This window comes from Suncus etruscus, chromosome 14 (assembly GCF_024139225.1).
Source record: "Suncus etruscus isolate mSunEtr1 chromosome 14, mSunEtr1.pri.cur, whole genome shotgun sequence".
Taxonomy (NCBI): domain Eukaryota; kingdom Metazoa; phylum Chordata; class Mammalia; order Eulipotyphla; family Soricidae; genus Suncus; species Suncus etruscus.
In genome coordinates, this window is record NC_064861.1 from 41,901,847 (window position 1) to 41,919,509 (window position 17,663).

Consider the following 17,663-nt stretch of genomic DNA (forward strand, 5'->3'; position numbering starts at 1 on the left):
TTAGTTTTTCAGTTTTTTGTAGTGGAGGGAATCCTAACCAACTGCAGGCAGTTACCATCAGGTTAGAATGTATAACATCAGGTTAGGACATTGGACACATTGACGTTTGTATTTGTGTTGGCATAATTAATGTTCCTCAGTTCTTGATGAAACCTGTTATGACTTCAATTCACTATTCTTCACTTTTGGCAGATAGATACATTTATGTATTCAGGGCTAGATGGTGACAAAGAAGCAGTAGGCAGTGTCTCGTTTGCCTGATATAATAATTCCCAACACTTTTGCATAGACAAGTTTATGGTAGACTTCAACCACTGATGAAAGAATTGTGTTTAAGCTGCTCTGTCACATCACAATAAGAGACAAAAAGAATCAGTCACTAAAAATTAATACAAATATTTTTTCAGCAAAGTATGGGGAATTTCACTGGTCATGGGCTTGGACTACTGAAATTATATCTCATCCTTGCCATTTTCTTGTGTGTGTGTGTGTGTGTGTGTGTGTGTGTGTGTGTGTGTGACCTTACACAAGGAACTTTCACTCCCTAAGATCAGTTTCTTCACCTGTAAAGAGTGTCTATCTGAAAGGTTGTTACAGCTAACTAAGTCTATATGGTAAAGCACTCAAGTGCAGAGAAATTCTCCATCATATTTTAATAACTTAGATATCAAGCAAGACACACAAACTTTTGTTAAGGCAGAACTGTACTACTAAAATGTCAAAGCAACAGTATAGTAGGTAAGACACTTGCCTTTCATGCAACCAACTGGGGTTCCATTCCCAACACCTATTTTTCCCCTGAGCCTGCTAAGACTGATCCCTCAGAGCAGAGCTAGGAATAAGCCCTGAGCACTTCCAGGTGTATTCTTCCACACCCTCTCCCACCCCACCTCCAAAAAAAAACCAACAACTAAAAGAAACTCAATCACTACATGTTTTCCCATTCCCTGTACCCTTTCTGGAAAGATTTTCCCATTTTTGGTTAGGTAAACTCTTACTTACATTTCAATCTCCTGCTTGAGTATTCCCTCTCCTAGGGAATCTTTATAGATTAATCTGGCAGAGATAGTTGTCTCATTTCCAGGATTCCTACACACTTTGTTCTTATTTTTATTAAAAAGTCTTATAGCACTATAAGCCACCTTGCTACACCATTAATTTCTTTGTCACTATCCTCAGTCCTTGGCTCAAGGTCTAGATAAGGTTCACAAAAGGCAAGTTACATAGATGAAGGGGTGAAGGATTCAGAAATGAATGAGCAGGTAGGTGAATGAATGAACAGCACCTCATGTCTCTAAGAATGCCACTCAAATATCCCTGAAACATGAGATTTTTGACTTCGTTCTCCCTCCATGCCTGGTATGTTCTCACAGCTAATGGTCACTGCCCAATTAGAATCACAAATCCAAGTCTACTTCTGGAAATGGATTGTGTGGAATGAGATAAAAGATAATTCTATCTTTCATGGTACTAATAGGGGTACTGGATTATTTCTAGCTTCTCCCCTTTTGGAACACTTAGCCTGCATAGGCACACTTATGAGGTCCAGCCTAAAGTCTCAGTGGGCTCTCCTTATGGGGTGGAGAGCTGAGATTAAACACAATACTTCACCATGAACTGAGGTCTAATGCATCACATCAGTTTTTTTGTTTTTAAATAAATTTTAGGTGTTGCTTTGTCTGGTCAGAGGCTTCCTCAATCGTCCAGGCAGCAGGTTGGCAGGAGTGGCCCAGGAGAGACCAAGCACAGGCCCAGAAAAACTAGAGATATGCAGAAGGGCACCCCATTACTTGCCTAATGGTTCCAGAGAACAAAGTGGGATCCTGAGGGATAACCGAGAGCTTGGAGCGCAGATCCTCAAGGCCAATGCTACAGATGTCCATGCCATCAATGAGAATCTGGCCAGCCATAGGCTCTGCTAGACGGAATAGTGCCACACCCAAAGAGGACTTCCCTGTTGGGCAAGAAATAAGTAAACACAGTTGGTTTCCTGTGTCACTGCACAAGGCAACCTGGTGCATCCAATCAGTGCACCCAACCATGCTCATCATGCTCCCAGAAAAGACAGAAAAAAGGTCATTTATTGTCTCATTTGATGCTTATTAAAACACTTTCCCCTCCATGGAATCCCCACTGTCTGGCACAAACCTAGCTAGTAGCATGTTTATCCCCTCAAAGAGCTCTGACTCGGTTTTTTTGGGCCACACCCGTTTGATGCTCAGGGGTTACTCCTGGCTATGCACTCAGAAATCGTTCCTGGCTTGGGGGTACCATATGGGACACCGGGGGATTGAACCGCGGTCCGTCCTACGCTAGCCCTTGCAAGGCAGACACCTTACCTCTAGCGCCACCTTCCCGGCCCCAGAGCTCTGACTCTTAAGGGTAAAATCAAGGACAGGGTTTTCCCAGTATACTCAGCTCACCGGAGCCTGTCCTTCCCACGATGCCCACTGTTTCTTGCCCAGGGATCTTCAGGTTGATGTCTCTGAGGACTATGGGTGTATTATCTCTGTATTTCATCTGGTAATTCTGGAATATGATTTCTCCACTCTGTGGCCACTCATGGGGACAACTCACACCTTTCACATGTAGAGGAGCCTCAGGGACACAGTACTTTTTTTTAAAAGAAAGAAAAGATTATCAATCTCTGCACATCTTCTGATGACCCATTGGCCTCCCACTGTTTGGGATGTGAACCCCACACCAACTTCCCTGAATTAAGGTCAAGCAACATGAAAACTTGTCACAATCCAGTGAACTTAACACTTTACCATCTTTCCCTTTACAAAGATGGAAACAGAGTGCTAGATAAGCTATCCACAGGGCAAAACTTGAACATAAGCACAGGTGAGTTGGCTCTGAAACCTATACTATATATAATTAGAAGTAACAACTATCATTATCATTAGACAATTCCTCATTTCCTGAAAAGTATATTATTATTATTAACGTATTCCCCCTACATTTAGGAATATTGTGAAAGAAGACTCAAAATGATCCTCTGGGTATAAAAGAACTTGTAGTCAGCAAAATAATTTGCCCCACAGGTGTGGGTCAAAGATGGAGGAAGGTCCAGGATCCTGGGAAACTCTCAAGCAGCAGGGTTTGGGCATTTCCAGAGGTCTCAGGACTGAGTCCCAGCCTTCCAATTCTCCCCCCTCAAATCTGTGACCCACCTTCATGTACTTCAGTATCTTCTCCACACTTGTGAAGCATGCCTCTGTCTCGGAAGCAATCCTAATAGCAGCCTGGAAGTTAGATGCCATCTGGAAAGGAGAAGTATCAGAAGGTTAAAAAAAAGTTACAGGAAGTGAAGCAACAGGAGGTGGAGAAGCATGAGAAGATGGAAAAGTCTCTGGAGGTAGAGATGTATCAGAAGATGGAGAAGCCTCAAAACATAAAGAAGTCTGAGGTATAGAAGTATTGGAAGGAAGAGAAACATCAAGGGGTGGAGAAGCCTCAGGCAGTGGAAATATATCAGAACCCAGTGACATATTAGGAAGTGGAGATGCCTCAGGAAGTGAAGAAGTACTGGAAGGGGAAACACCAGGGTGTGGAGAAGCCTTAGGAGGTGGAAAAGTAATTGGAAAGAAGTAAAAAATCAGGAGATGGAGAAGCATCAGGAAGTGTAAAATATCAAGATGTTTAAGTTCCCAAAGCCCCCACAGCTATTCCTCAGACTAAGACAGTTTCCTGAATATGAATGTGACCTCAGCCCCCAAGTCCTCTTCTAAAAATCCAACCAACACTGTCCCACATAAGGACCCTCTGGGTCTTTCTGCTCCCAGAGCTTGAACATAAAGTTTTTGTGAATTCATACAATACCAGTCATGTACAACTTTAAGCAGAAGACAACAGACCCCTTGGAGTTGTGGGACCAGCTCCAGGGACCCTGATAGACAGCTAAGGTTTGTTGAATAAGAAGAAAAAATATGAACCAGAGAAATAGCCAAATCCTGGAAGTTCTAAATCATGTTCCATGTGACATAAAGCTCTCATTTGTAATGAGTTGTGGACAGGAGGCAGGGTAGTTGGAGGAAATTGCCCAGGCCAGGACTGAGATATCAAACAGGCAGCCAACACTGAGAAGAAAGTAGGGATCCACTGCTGTTCTGAAACAAAGTCAGAGGTCAAAAAAATCCTTATTTTTCCCCTGCTGAAATCAACTGACAAGAACTCTGAACAGTGCTCTATTGCTTCGGCCCCATAGTGGAAATTTTAAAGAAAAAAGGACAGAACTAAATATCCAAACCAAAGTCAACAACAATGGAATCAAGAGACCCAATCTCTAATAATACACACTTTAACTGGGCCTATTATGCTGGTCGACTGGGGGCAGTGGTGGTGCAGGGGATGAACTCTCATTGTGGAGGGAGTTTGGCAATGATGTTGGGGTTGACCCTGTACACACATTGTATGTGTGAAACCCAACTATAAGGAACTTTGTGGGGGGGAAATGTCAACTAAACTCAATAAACAAAAATAGTAAACAAAAAATATAAAACAAATGGGCCTGTTACACAGGCAGGCTTGGGACCTATTATATAGCTGGTGGTTGGGACACACTCTGTGGTATATGATGGAGGGAGTTCAACACTGCTGGTGGGATAGGCCTGTCTGAAACCCAACTAGGAAGGACTTTGTAAGTCACAATAGTTTTCATAAAATAAAAATCTCTTAAAAAAAACAAAGGGAAAAATCTACTCACAGTGAGCACACACATAATAGCTGTTTAGGGAAGCTAGTGAAAGGGCAAAGTACACAGGGGCTGTCTGTGTGCATGAACTCTAAAGCCATCTTTAGGTACTGCACACAAAGCAGTTCCTGTGCATAAGTATATTAGAGCCTGTTGCAAGGACTCACAACCACTCTGCTGCTGCTCAGAAAACTGCCTCAGCACTGGGTTGTGGGCGATGGCACAAGATCACAAGCCATCTTAGAGAAAGCCCCACAATCATAGAGAGAATGGTGAATGAACAGCCCCAGAGAAGAGAATGTACTGGAACTTGTGCAGCCAAAATTCCCTGAGCTGCTGCAGAGATGGCCTCTGAACTCACTGCCAGAACAGTAAGCATGAAACTGGAGCAGTTTGCCCTGTCCACACAAGGATTACATGTGAGGGAGTGTGGGAGGTATGCACACTGCTCCACTAGAATTCCTGAGGGCCCTTGAAAACATTCATTCCCAGGGTGCACTCCACTGGGGCCTGCCTCCAAACCCCTCTAGTTATGTTCTCAAGTATCAGACTCTGACTGTGTCAGCCCCATGGTGCAAGTGAAACAATACCATCAGCCTAGATGGAGAAGGAGAAATGGTCAATTCTCTCAGAGTCTAACCCAAGACACCCACCTTTTTTTTTTCCTAGAAGCCATACCCAAAGGGGATGTAACTCAGGTCCTTGCACTTGTTCAGCAGGTTCTCTCCCATGGGGACTGTACCCCTAATTCCAATGCCTGCATTTTTAACAGCCTACCAGGGTAATTTTAAGCCCCAAATTAGAGTAGATGGAAAAACACTGGCCAGGAAACTGAGAGGCAAACTTCTGGGCTTGGTTCTGCTTCTAACACTGCTATCCTCACAGACACCTCCTCCTGTAACTAAATTCCCCCACTTGAACAACAATGTTGGAATCTGCTGCTTCCAGACTCCCCTTCAATCTAGTATTCTTGATTCTATGAACTACATTTCAATAGAGACTCCCACATGAGGGGCAAGAGGACGAAATAGAGCGAAGGATACTGAAAACAAAGTGCATGGTGCATTATTAGACTACAGATAGTCAAACCCTAAAATTATTCATCAGAGTTCATAGATAGATCCGTCACAATAGTCTCATCTACTCACAAGCTGCTGGCACAGCAAGGCGAGTTCTATAGTCTGAGATCTTCACTCACCTGCAGCACAAGGCTGATAGCTAGGGCTCTATAGGAACCGGGAGTAACGGAAATGCCGAAAGTCACAAATAAGGCTACAGTCAAGGTCACTAGGTTTGTCATGAAATCTATTCTCAGTGCCATCCATCGCGTGGAACATATAAACATCATCAGGTAGCCACTCTGTGTGTCAGTTAGCCTTTGGAATCTAAAAATGAAAGAAGCACCTGTAAGACATAACCATGAACCTTGCCAGCATTCCTCAATATAACCTTCACTGTCCCCTCCCTAGCAGCTCCCACCAGCAGAATCTTACTTTCCTTCGGGGATAATTCCCAAGCCCCTTGTCAGTCAGGGATGACCCAGATCTCAGAAGAGGTTCTTCCCAGCACATGTCTTGGGTCCTAACTTTGGGCTTTAGTAATCAGAATCTGGCTGTGAGAGTGAATATATAGCAGGATTTGTGAGTGAAGGAAAGTGAACCTACAAGTCAGGACCTGTCACCTCAGGATAGGGATGTCTACCGTGTCACAGGAGTGCTAAACATGCTGAAGGTCTTAATGTTGATTTAATGCATTGCTCCAGGATCCACTCAGTCCTGGTCATGAAACTGCAATTTTTGGGTGTACCCTAGTGCACCCTAATGCCACAGAGAGAGTCAGGCCATGCTTCATCCCCTAGTCCATTTATCAGAGCTCCTTTATTATAGCTCATAGACACTCTCACACCCAGGTTTCTAGGCCAGAGCAGAATCTATCGCCTTGCCAAAGCATTCCCTGAGTCCCTTACTGCGAATCTTCTAATTTCCCCTAATTTCTGTGGCTTTTTATCACCTGCTCACTTGTGGTTTTCTGTTTTATTTAACCTGGGTCATTATAAAATATGTTTTGGTTATCCTATCTTCTTTCAAATATAAATATTATGTTTAAAACATAATTTAAAACATGTTTAAAATAGTAAAGGTCATATTTAGTTGACTTTTGAGGGGACTTCCCAAGCAGTTCCCAGGAGTCCAAGCAGTTCTCGGGGTCCACTGGCAATTCTCAGCTAACTGGGCACAATTCAAAGCAAGAGCCTGAGGACACTGGTTCAGACTATACAATTCTAGGAATTACCCAGGACACCCTAAGGTGCTATACTGTCACCATAATTTAAAAAAAAATGTTAAAATCAGAAGGCCCACTGGGCTCCCCCAGCGTGGCCGCTTCCTTGAAAAGTGAGGGAGGTATTTCTCAAGCTTAAGTAATAGTTGTAAACATTTATTTGGCCTAATAAGAATCTCCCTGATGCTGTGCTAAATATGTAAATAGTTGAGCATTTACTTCCAGATGACAAAATCAGTACACACAAATATAGCCTTGATTAAATATCACTTTACCTGGGAAAATCAGCATCAAAAGAAAGATAAAAATAACTCTCCAGGGGCATAAACGTTGTGAGCTGTCTCCCATTAAATAAATCTATTCTAATATATTTATATATTTAGGCCCTATAATTTCCAAGACTTAAAAATTGACTTCAAGAAACCACACTAAAGACTTCAAAAATAATGAGGAGTCCTAGAGAGAAATAAAGCCGTATTTGGAACATAACTATCCAAAATGTTTTAATTTATTTTAAAAATAACTTTGTAATTCTCAAAGTAAAGTCAGTCTTTTAAAAAATATTCTGCTCACTCAGATGAAAGGAGCCCTTTGTAGAAACACCTGGAAAACTTGCTAATCTTTTAATTTATATCAGAATTGACACCCAAGGTCCAGCCTAGGAGTAAAAAGCTTTGAGATGTTCAAGTTTGCCCTTAGATACCAGAGAAGCCTCTGGTTCAACTCCACTTTGTCTTTTAGTTGGAACTTATTATTTAGAAGATTTGTAGCCTGTGAATTATCTGTTGTGAAGAAATTTATAGATTAAACAGTAAGTACTGATAAGTTGCTAATAAGAAAGTACAATTTTTTAACTTTGCAGGAAGCAAATGTAGGCAGTCTCTCACATATAGAATTCATGTCTAATACATCCCTGTAGCATTCAAGAAACAGACACACTATTATGATCCACCACAACAACTGAGTGTATCTTCTTCCTTCACCGAACCCTGCACCCACTTTCCTGGGGACCCAGAGTACTCTCTGAAGTGTCTGAACAAGAAGGCTGTGGCATGGTTTTAAGTCTCCAATGCTATACCAGATTGCTTGAGGACCCTCAAAGCTGTATCCAATGATGCTGGGTGCCATGTGGTATCAGGGATGCACCCTAACCCCTGTACTATCTACTATCTCCCAAATGCTTTTTTTTTTTTATCTTTATTTAAACACCATGATTACAAGCATGTTTGTAGTTGGGTTTCAGTCATAAACAGAATACCCCCCTTCACCAGTGCAACATTCTCACCACCAATGCCCCTCCACCTTCCCTACCTCTGCCTGTATTCAAGACAGGCATTCTACTTCTCTCATCTTTAACATTGTCATGCTAGCTGTTAGTGTATTTATTTCCTTAATAGCATTCACCACTCTTTGTGGTGAGCTTCAAATTGTGAGCCAGTCCTTCCGGCCCTTCCAGCCCTTAACTCTATTGTCTCTGGACCTTATTACAGTAATGTAATTACAGCAATGTCTTTAATTTTTCTTAAAACCCATAGATGAGAGAGGCTATTCTGTATTTATCTCTCTCCCTCTATTTTATTTCACTCAACATAATAGATTCCATGTACATTCACATATAGGAAAACTTCATGACTTCATCTTTCCTGATGGCTAGATAACATTCCATTGTGTATATATACCATTGTATATGTGCAATGAATATAGGTGTGAGGAAGGGATTTTTGTATTGGATTTTTGTGTTCCTAAAGTATATCCCTAGGAGTGGAATAGCTGGATCATATGGGAGTTCAATTTCCAGTTTTTATAGGAATCTCCATATTGTTTTCCATAAGGCTGGACTAGACAGCATTCCCACCAGCAGTGAATAAGAGTTCCTTTCTCTCCACATCCCAGACAGCACTGATTGTTCTTGTTCTTTGCGATGTATGCCAGTCTCTGTGGTGTGAGATGGTACCTCAATGTAGTTTTGATTTGCATCTCCCTGATGATTAGTGATGTATTTATAAAAAGATTAAGTAAGAAAATTAAACCTTAGTACTAATTTTAGAGAATTGTATTTTTCATTTCAATAAAAGGCATTTCTATAGATCTTTTTATTTTGAAAGTTGGAATGCAAATTAGGTACCTGTTTGGAAGCAAGGGAAAGAAGTGACTCAGGAGGTTCTGATACAGGCAAACCTCTTTCCTCTTAATTCTATTCTTTGGTGTGTATTATATCCACATGTCTTTAAACCTTAATCCTCATCACCTAATACTTTTTCAGAGACTCTAGGAAATAAATGGAATATTGTTCTCTTTTGTGAGTAGGCAATACCCTTTATGATTCTTCTGGAGATGATACAAACTTCAGGAGTATTTTTCCTCTACTACTCACTACCACCCCATGATTGGCATCATCTACAGATGCAGCATCAGGACTCACGTGCTGATAAAATCTTCGATTTTCCCATAGACATGAATGGAGCTCAGGCCTTGCAGAGAAGTGAGGACGTGGGTGCAAATAGGGGAGCAGCTGTAGTTGAACAGTCTCTTGAACACATTGACAGCCCTCCTAAAGTATCTGCATTAGAATAGAAATGAGTGACTCAGGGCATCCAGCCCCTGGTGCCTGCTGGTCTCACATCCCAAGTCACGAACACAGGCCAATAAAAGAAAAAATCCACTCACGTATAGTAAATGAAAGCAACGATGATTACTATGCTTGCTATTAATAGGATATACAGAGAAAGCAGACTGATAATCACGACGACGCTAATCGCCACCAAGAACAGGAGCAGGGTGTGTTCTGTAATTGTGGGCAAGAACTTGTCTGCCTCGTCCAGGTATCCAGCAAAGCAGTTCAGGAGTCGGCCTGTTGGGATCGTGTCAAAGAAACTCATGGGACAGCGGAAAACCTGTAGGGACAGAAGTGACCCAGAGCATGAGAACAGGGCCAAGTCTTTCTTGATGGACAAGAAGCAGTTGCCCTTAGGCTCTGAAGAGCTGTCTCAGGGAAGATCAGGAAGAACGGGGAAGAACAATATTTAAAAGCCAAAATGGCGAAGTTACTGTCTTTAAAGAACTGCTGATTTTCAGATGTTTACTTTATTTTAACATTTTATTTTGGACAATAACTATTTTAATAAAATAACATTTTATTGTGGACAATAGTTCACAAACCTAACTTATCAATGAGAAGGGGGAATATATCTCTGGAATAACTGAAAAGAATTTTAACTTAATAAAATAATAAAAAATACCTATTTACCTGCTAGAATCCCCCGCTTCCTGACTCTTTTCACTTGCTCCTGTGACTTTGTGCAACTTACTTAACCTCTCTGAGTCTCAATATTCTTATTTGTAAAATTGGTGCTGCTGTAGGAAGTTGTGGTGAAGATTGCATAGAACTACATAACCTCCTACTTGTACAACTTAAAAGGGTAGATTTTATGGTATGTGATTCATATCTTAATTATGCATTAAAGAGAAGAGAAGGGAGGAAAGAGGAGGAAAGCAGAAGAAAGGAAAGGAACGGAAAGTAAGGAAAGGATGTGAATTATATTGCAAGAATATTCCACTAAAATCAGCTCTTATTATTTCTAAAGATGGGCCTGTTTTCATGAAGGAACTCCAAAGATTTGTAGTAATGACTCTATTGTGATTTTATTCAGTAAAACCTCATAAGAATAATTTAACCGGGGCCAGAGAGATAGCATGGAGGTAAAGCATTTGCCTTTCATGCAGAAGGTCATTAGTTCGAATCCCGCATCCCATATGGTCCTCTGAGCCTGCCAGGAGTGATTTCTTTGCATGAAGCCAGGGATAACCTCTGAGCGCTGCCAGGTGATCCAAAAACCAAAAACCAAAAAAAAAAAAAAAGAATAATTTAACCATGACTACCGCCGTTTTATTTTGTTATTTTGGTTTTATCCTGCACCTGGTGGTGCTCTTTGGTACTAGTGCTGAATTTAAGGCTCCTACATGCAAAGCAGCCTACTGCTCTATCTCCTTGGTCTCCGATTTTCCCTTCTTTAAAGGCACTCTTAAATAATTTGCAATATATTCACACCATAGAATCCTACTCAGCTGAAAGATAGATGAAACCTGGGTGGAACTAAAAACTGTCATGTTAAGTGAAGTAAGTCAGACAGTGGGTATATGCTAGATGATCTCACTCATGTGTGCAAAGGAACTGTCTGTGTCTAAAGAAAACAACCCCTTAAGGGGCCAGAGAGATAGCACAGCAGTAAGGCATTTGCCTTGCAAGTGGCTGACCCAGGATCCCAGGTGGTTCGAATCCCAGCATCCCATATGGCCCCCATATCTGCCAGGAGCGATTTCTGAGCACAGAGCCAGGAATAACCCCTCAGCACATGTGGTTGTGGCCTAAAAAAAAAAGAAAGAAAGAAAAGAAAAAGAAAACAATCCCTTAAAATCTGATGCAGTTCTAAGATTGCCAAGTAGGAATGAGAGTTGTGGAGGAGTAAGGAAGAATGGGTTGAACAAGAAGAAATCATGAGACAGAGATGAAGGTTATTCTGATGCAGGAATTTTATACACTAAAAGCATAAACTTTTAACACTATCATAAAGTATCCATCTCAAAAATAGTAAAAGGAAATAATAAAGAGATTTCTAACTCACTCTCTAAAAACAGTGGACATGCTCCAAGTAGAAGGGCTCTATCAGGGCATTCAAATCAGCCTCCGCATTTTACAAATAAAGAAACTGAAGCTCAGAGAAGAGAAGTTTTCCTAGGTTACACCAGTTTCTAGTGGTAAAACCATGATGATACTAGAGTTGTTTTTACTCTTAACAGTAATCATTTGGGGCCAGAGAGATAGCATGGAGGTAGTGTGTTTGCCTTACATCCAGAAGGACAGTGGTTCAAATCCTAGCTTCCCATATGGTCCCCCGTGCCTGCCAGGGGCGATTTCTGAACATAGGTAGAGCCAGGAGTAACCCCTGAGTGCTGCTGTGTGTGACCAAAAACAAACAAACAAACAAACAAACAAAAACAAAAGAAAAAAAAACAGTAATTATTCAAATCCTGAAGTGTTCCCAACAGCAGCTTACTGCCAATGCTGGGATACTACTGACGAAACTGAGTTCAGTTTTTTTTCCAAGGTGGGGAAGAGGACGGAACAAGTGTCCAAGGTGCAAATTATTAATTTCTTTTACTTTTATGCCCCTGAAATGTCTTGAGTTTTACCTCTAGAATTTTCTGTTAGCCAAAACTAAATAAATAATAAATGCTACAATTACTGAAAGAACACAAAGTAAAAAATAAATTACCCAATTCCCTGTATTGTTTCCAAAGCTCATGAGAGTCTCAAGCACAAGGCAGTTAGGTTCCTTTACATATAATACACAGATGGTCTCTGGAAACAGGTATTGACACAGTAGTTGCCTAAGAAATGCAGCCTCTGCGGTTGATGAGCTCACTAGGCTAGTGAGAGCCAAGGAGTATTCAACTACACAGTCTCTCACCTGGGACAAAGCACTCTGAGGTGCTTCTGCTAATAGGTAAATGTACGTTAGGTTAAGAAGTTTCACAATTAAAGTAGAGCTGTCTCTAGGTACCAAACTAAGCAAGTCATATCCTCTGCAACATTCCTCCCCTTACATTTGTGGCACTGGACATGTCTAGATTAGTGTCTAATAGGTATGGAAAGGCACATTTTCAAGTCTTATCTGGAAGAAAGCACTGATCTCTTTGAACACTAAGGTATGTGTGGTTTCAGCTTGCAAAATACTTAAAACAACTGCTAGTGGACCAGAAGAATATCAACAGCAATGCAATAGTTGTAAGAAACTATAACACTACACTGCCATCTATTGATAGATAAACCAAGTTAAACCTTAAAAAGAATGTATAGACTTAAATACCAAATCCAAAGCCAATGACAACAGAATCGACACCCAATCTACAATATGCTAGACACAGAGGGGACCAGTTATGCTAGCAACATGGGGAGTAAAGGAGGGGGATATGGGATGCATGCTGGGAACAGGGGTGGAGGGAGGACAACATTGGTGGTGGGAATGCCCCTATTCAATGTCACTATGTACCTAAAAAGTTACTGTGAAAGATTTGTAATCCACTTTGGTCAAAATTGAAATTAAAAAAAGCTTATTTGGTACCTTTAAAAAAAAGAATGTACGGGCTTTGAAGGAATAAATAAGAGTGGCTGTTGGTGTACATAGGGTTTTTCATCCTCAGAAAGCTGATTATAGATTCTTCTCTAATGCACATGGAAAATCTCCAACCTTAAACTGAACTATAAAGTAGTGGTTATTAAAACAGCATAGTACTGGAATAAAGACAAACCCTCAGATCAATGAAATAAACATAAATATTCTAAGAGGGAAATCCATGTATACAATTAATCTTCAATAAAGGAGCAAGAAATATAAAGTAGGGCAAGGAGAGCTTCTTCAACAAGTGGTGTTGGGAAAACTGGTCAGCTACATGCAAAAAAGCAAAATCAGACCTCTATCAAACACCATGCACAAAGGTCAAAACAAATGGATTAAAGACTTTGAGAGAAGTAGAATGTTCTGAATATAGGCAGGGGTGTGGGAGGGGGCATTGGTGATGGGAATATTGCACTGGTGAAGGGGGGTTTTCTGAAATCCAGCTACAAACATGCTTGTGATCACAGTGCTTAAATAAAGATTTATTAAGGAAAAAAAGACCTTGATGTCAGATCTGAAACCATAAGGTACATAGAGGAAAAAGTAAGCCTAACATTCCATCACATTGAAGCTAAAGAGATCTTCAAGAAAGAAACACCACTGGCCAGAAAATGAAAGCAAAGAATAAACAAATGAGACTCTATTAAACTGAAAAGCTTCTGTACCTCAAAGAAAATGGTGACTAGGATATAAAGACTACCCACTGAATGAGAGAAGCTATTCACCCAATATCCATCTGATAATGGGTTAATATCTAAGATATACAAGGCATGGTAGAACTCAGCAAGAAAAAAAATTAACCCCATCCAAAAATGGGGAGAAAAAAATGAACATTTTCTCAACAGATGGCTAATAGGCACGTGAAAAAAATGCTCCTGATCACTAATCATCAGTGAGATGTAATTCAGAACAATGAAGTATCATCTCACATTGCAGAGAATTGCACATATCACAAAGTATAAAAACAACCAGTGTTGGCACCGATGCAGGGAAATAGGGACTCTCTTCATTGCTGGTGGGAATGCTGACTTGTTCAGCCTTTTTGGAAAACAATATAGATATTTTTCAAAAACTGGAACTTGAGCTCCCATATGATCCAGCCAATAACACTCCTAGGTATATACCCTTGGGACACAAAAACACAATATAAAAATGCCATCTGCACTCATCTCAGCACTATTTACACTAGCCAGAATCTGGAAACAACCCAAGTACACGAGAACATATGAGTAAGTTAATAAACTATTGCACATCTACATTGGAATCCCGTGCAGCTGTTAGGAAAAATTAAGTCATAAAATTTTCTTATACATTATGTATATGAATAGTATTATGCTGAATGAAATGAGTCAGATGAAGAAGGATAGACATAGAATAATCTCACTCATTTATGGGATATAAGAAAAATAAAAGATAGTGTGGTGATAATATCCAAACGCAATAGGGAGGAAGACAAATAGCATCAGTTCATGGTAGGAAGCTTGCCAAAAATAGTGGAACAGTTTAATGAGGGCAGACATATCACAGGTCATAGCACTATAACAATGATAATAGGAAATGATAACTTCAGGAAATAACTGATATTGAATGGTGATTAAGTGATATGCATGGTATCCTTTCATTAACAATAGGCAAACAACTGTCTAAAAAGTAACAAAGGGAAAAAAGATAGAATCAGACAGAAAGAAAGAGAGGAACAAAAGGCCTGCAGAGGCGGGTAAGTGGGAAGGTAAAAGGGAAACCGGGGATTTTGGTAGTGGGAAATGTTCATAGGTAAAGGATGAGGTACATTATAAGACTGAAATTCAAACATGAATAATTTTGTAATCAAGAGGTTTAAATTAAAATAAAGAAATCATGGGGCCGGGCAGTGGCGCTGGAGGTAAGGTGCCTGCCTTGCCTGCGCTAGGCTAGGACGGACCGCGGTTCGATCCCCCGGTGTCCCATATGGTCCCCCAAGAAGCCAGGAGCAACTTCTGAGGGCATAGCCAGGAGTAACCCCTGAGCGTCACAGGGTGTGGCCCAAAAACCAAAAAAAAAAAAAAAAGAAAGAAATCAGAGCAAACACACACACATGCACACACACACAAACCACACAACACACACACACACACACACACACACACGGCATAAAGCCTTTTTTGGGCTAGTGCAATAGCACAGTGGGTTGAGTGAAAAAGATGCATAATTTTGTCCCTAAAGCCATTGAATCTATTTTTATTTTGTTATGTTTGTATCATACTCAGCTCTGCTCAGATCTTAGTCCTTGCTCTCCAAGCAGTTTGGGGAACCATATGTGGTGCCAGGGATCAAACTTGAGTTGACAGCATGTAAGTTAAGCGCCTAACTGTACAATCATTCTGATCATAGAATCTTTCAACTATGGCTATAGATAAGGATTATGTTTCTTATATTAAATATTGAGTCTAAATATTATGCATAATCTAATTGTAGAAAGAACAGGGACTGTAAATTAATCTGCTCTCCTCAAATTTATAGCTATACCAAAAATAGGGAAAATATTAGCACACTAGACACACTGTGATATCATATTAGTCCAACCATGTGTTTCTAGACAATATTTTCCTGAAATCCCCAAAGGAAATATACTACTGACTGGACCCTATATATAGAGATATCTGAACCTCTAACAACACTATTAATTTTTAACTTAATAATGTCTGGAGACTGATAGTACAACAGGTAAGGTGCTTCAATGCACCTACCCACCTTCTTCACTAATCTTATCCATTTACTTGGATGGACCCAATACACTTGTATTGATGTTCTATAAAAGGCAAATCAATGAAGACAGTGGGAAAAAATCAGAGTTTGCCAAGGCTTGGAGCCTGGGAGAAATGTACAAGTTGAGCAAAGGGAAATTTTAGGGTTGCAAAAATATTCTGTGTAGAAGTAATGGTGAAATAGAGTGAAATGGTGAATTAGAGGTAAACATCTATCAAAACTCATTGTGTAATGCTGGAGATGTTTCTCTAACTTGCCTTGCTTTTATAAGGCTCTGGGTTCAACATGCAACTTCAACAAAGCAAAACACACACACACACACACACACACACACACACACACACACACACACACCACCCTAAAAAGAACAATACAAAATAATGAACTGAATATAAACTTTAGTAATAATGTGTTAATATTGTTCATCAAAATTTTTTTTTGCTTTTTGGGCCACACCAGTGATGCTCAAGGGTTACTCCTGGCTATGCATTCAGAAATTGCTCCTGGCTTTGGGGACTATATGGGATGCCAGGGGATCGAACCGCGGTCTGTCCTAGGTTAGCACGTGCAAGGCTACCACTTGCACCACCACTCCAGCCCCTGTTCATCAATTTTAACAAATGTTTTATATAGAGTGTAGGATAATCCTGCACTTTGCACTCAATTTTCTTTAAACTAGAAATGAAAAAATAATATTAATTAATAAAAAAATAAGTAAACAAGACCAAGGTTCAGTCTGAGGCTATGCCCAGCACTCAGGTCCATACCTTACTGAAGAGCTTGTTGTGCAAGGTTGTGGATGCCTTCTTTGTGAGCTTGGTATACATGGCAGAGAAACAAATCCCTAATAATATCAGAATTGGAGCAATGAGGCCATACACCATTTGGTAAAAGGGCAGCTGAGGATTGTCCAGTATGTCGCCATATTCCATAGTGGTCCTGTTGCTCTCTCTGCTGCTATTGTTCTTTAAGAAAAAACAGGAGTGTTGTTTAATACAAAATACATGCATACAAAATACCCCCAGTCCCTGGCACAGAGATCCCCAGACACTAGTAATTTCCTGAGAGGATATGATAATCAGTTTTTATTCTTTTAGTTGCTTTTGCTTCTGTGTTTGAAACCAGCCTCTTGGACTCCAAGCCAAGTGTGCTTGTAGCAAAAGAGAGGTTTGGCCACCAACTTCAGTATGATCACCAGCAAGAACTAGCCATGGTTGGAAACTTGGGCCTTCCAGCCTCATCCTAATCCTCTAGTATCATTTGTGATGGGACAAAGCAAGGAGATTCAGAGAACTTCCAAGTTGAAGAATCATCCACATGGCCACCCACCAGATGTCTGAAGAATTTGGAAATTGGTGTGCTGGAAAACTAAATTCTTATGTTTAGTTTATCTTAAGTTATGCAAAGAGCAGAAAGTAATGGTTATTTCTATTTTTCAATATTTGGGGACCAGAAAAGACACCATAGGTGGTATAAGGAGAATACCTACTCTAAACCTTTGCTGCTTAGTGCTTTTGCATTTCCCTTCTTCTCCCTCTAGTGTAGAAAATGTAAGAAGATGTAGAAGGTGTAGCCTAGCAACTACATCCCCCATCTGTTCCCAGGACCAGTAGCAGAAGTATAATTGGTCTGTAAGCGCATCCCAGTTCTCCCCTCCAAATTAATTTCAGACCAACTTCACCTGACCACCCAGCTCACTCATGCCTCTCTGCACTTCTGTTCCAAGGAAGCTTCTCTGTTTCTTTCTTTTTTCATGCCTTCCTTCT

The 17,663-nt window shown here is 40.5% G+C and overlaps 1 protein-coding gene across 1 annotated transcript in view; it reads right to left on the reverse strand.

Annotated features, from left to right (window-relative positions):
- Window positions 1–17,663, reverse strand: part of ABCC11 (ATP binding cassette subfamily C member 11) — a 152,133-nt gene that overhangs the window by 76,978 nt on the left and 57,492 nt on the right. The window contains exons 19-25 of the mRNA XM_049787396.1: window positions 16,665–16,862; window positions 9,644–9,870; window positions 9,399–9,536; window positions 5,895–6,081; window positions 3,177–3,266; window positions 2,424–2,613; window positions 1,795–1,954 (exon numbers count right to left, since the gene is read on the reverse strand). Of these exons, the coding sequence (XP_049643353.1) occupies window positions 1,795–1,954; window positions 2,424–2,613; window positions 3,177–3,266; window positions 5,895–6,081; window positions 9,399–9,536; window positions 9,644–9,870; window positions 16,665–16,862 (1,190 nt within the window). The remainder of the gene's footprint in view (window positions 1–1,794; window positions 1,955–2,423; window positions 2,614–3,176; window positions 3,267–5,894; window positions 6,082–9,398; window positions 9,537–9,643; window positions 9,871–16,664; window positions 16,863–17,663) is intronic.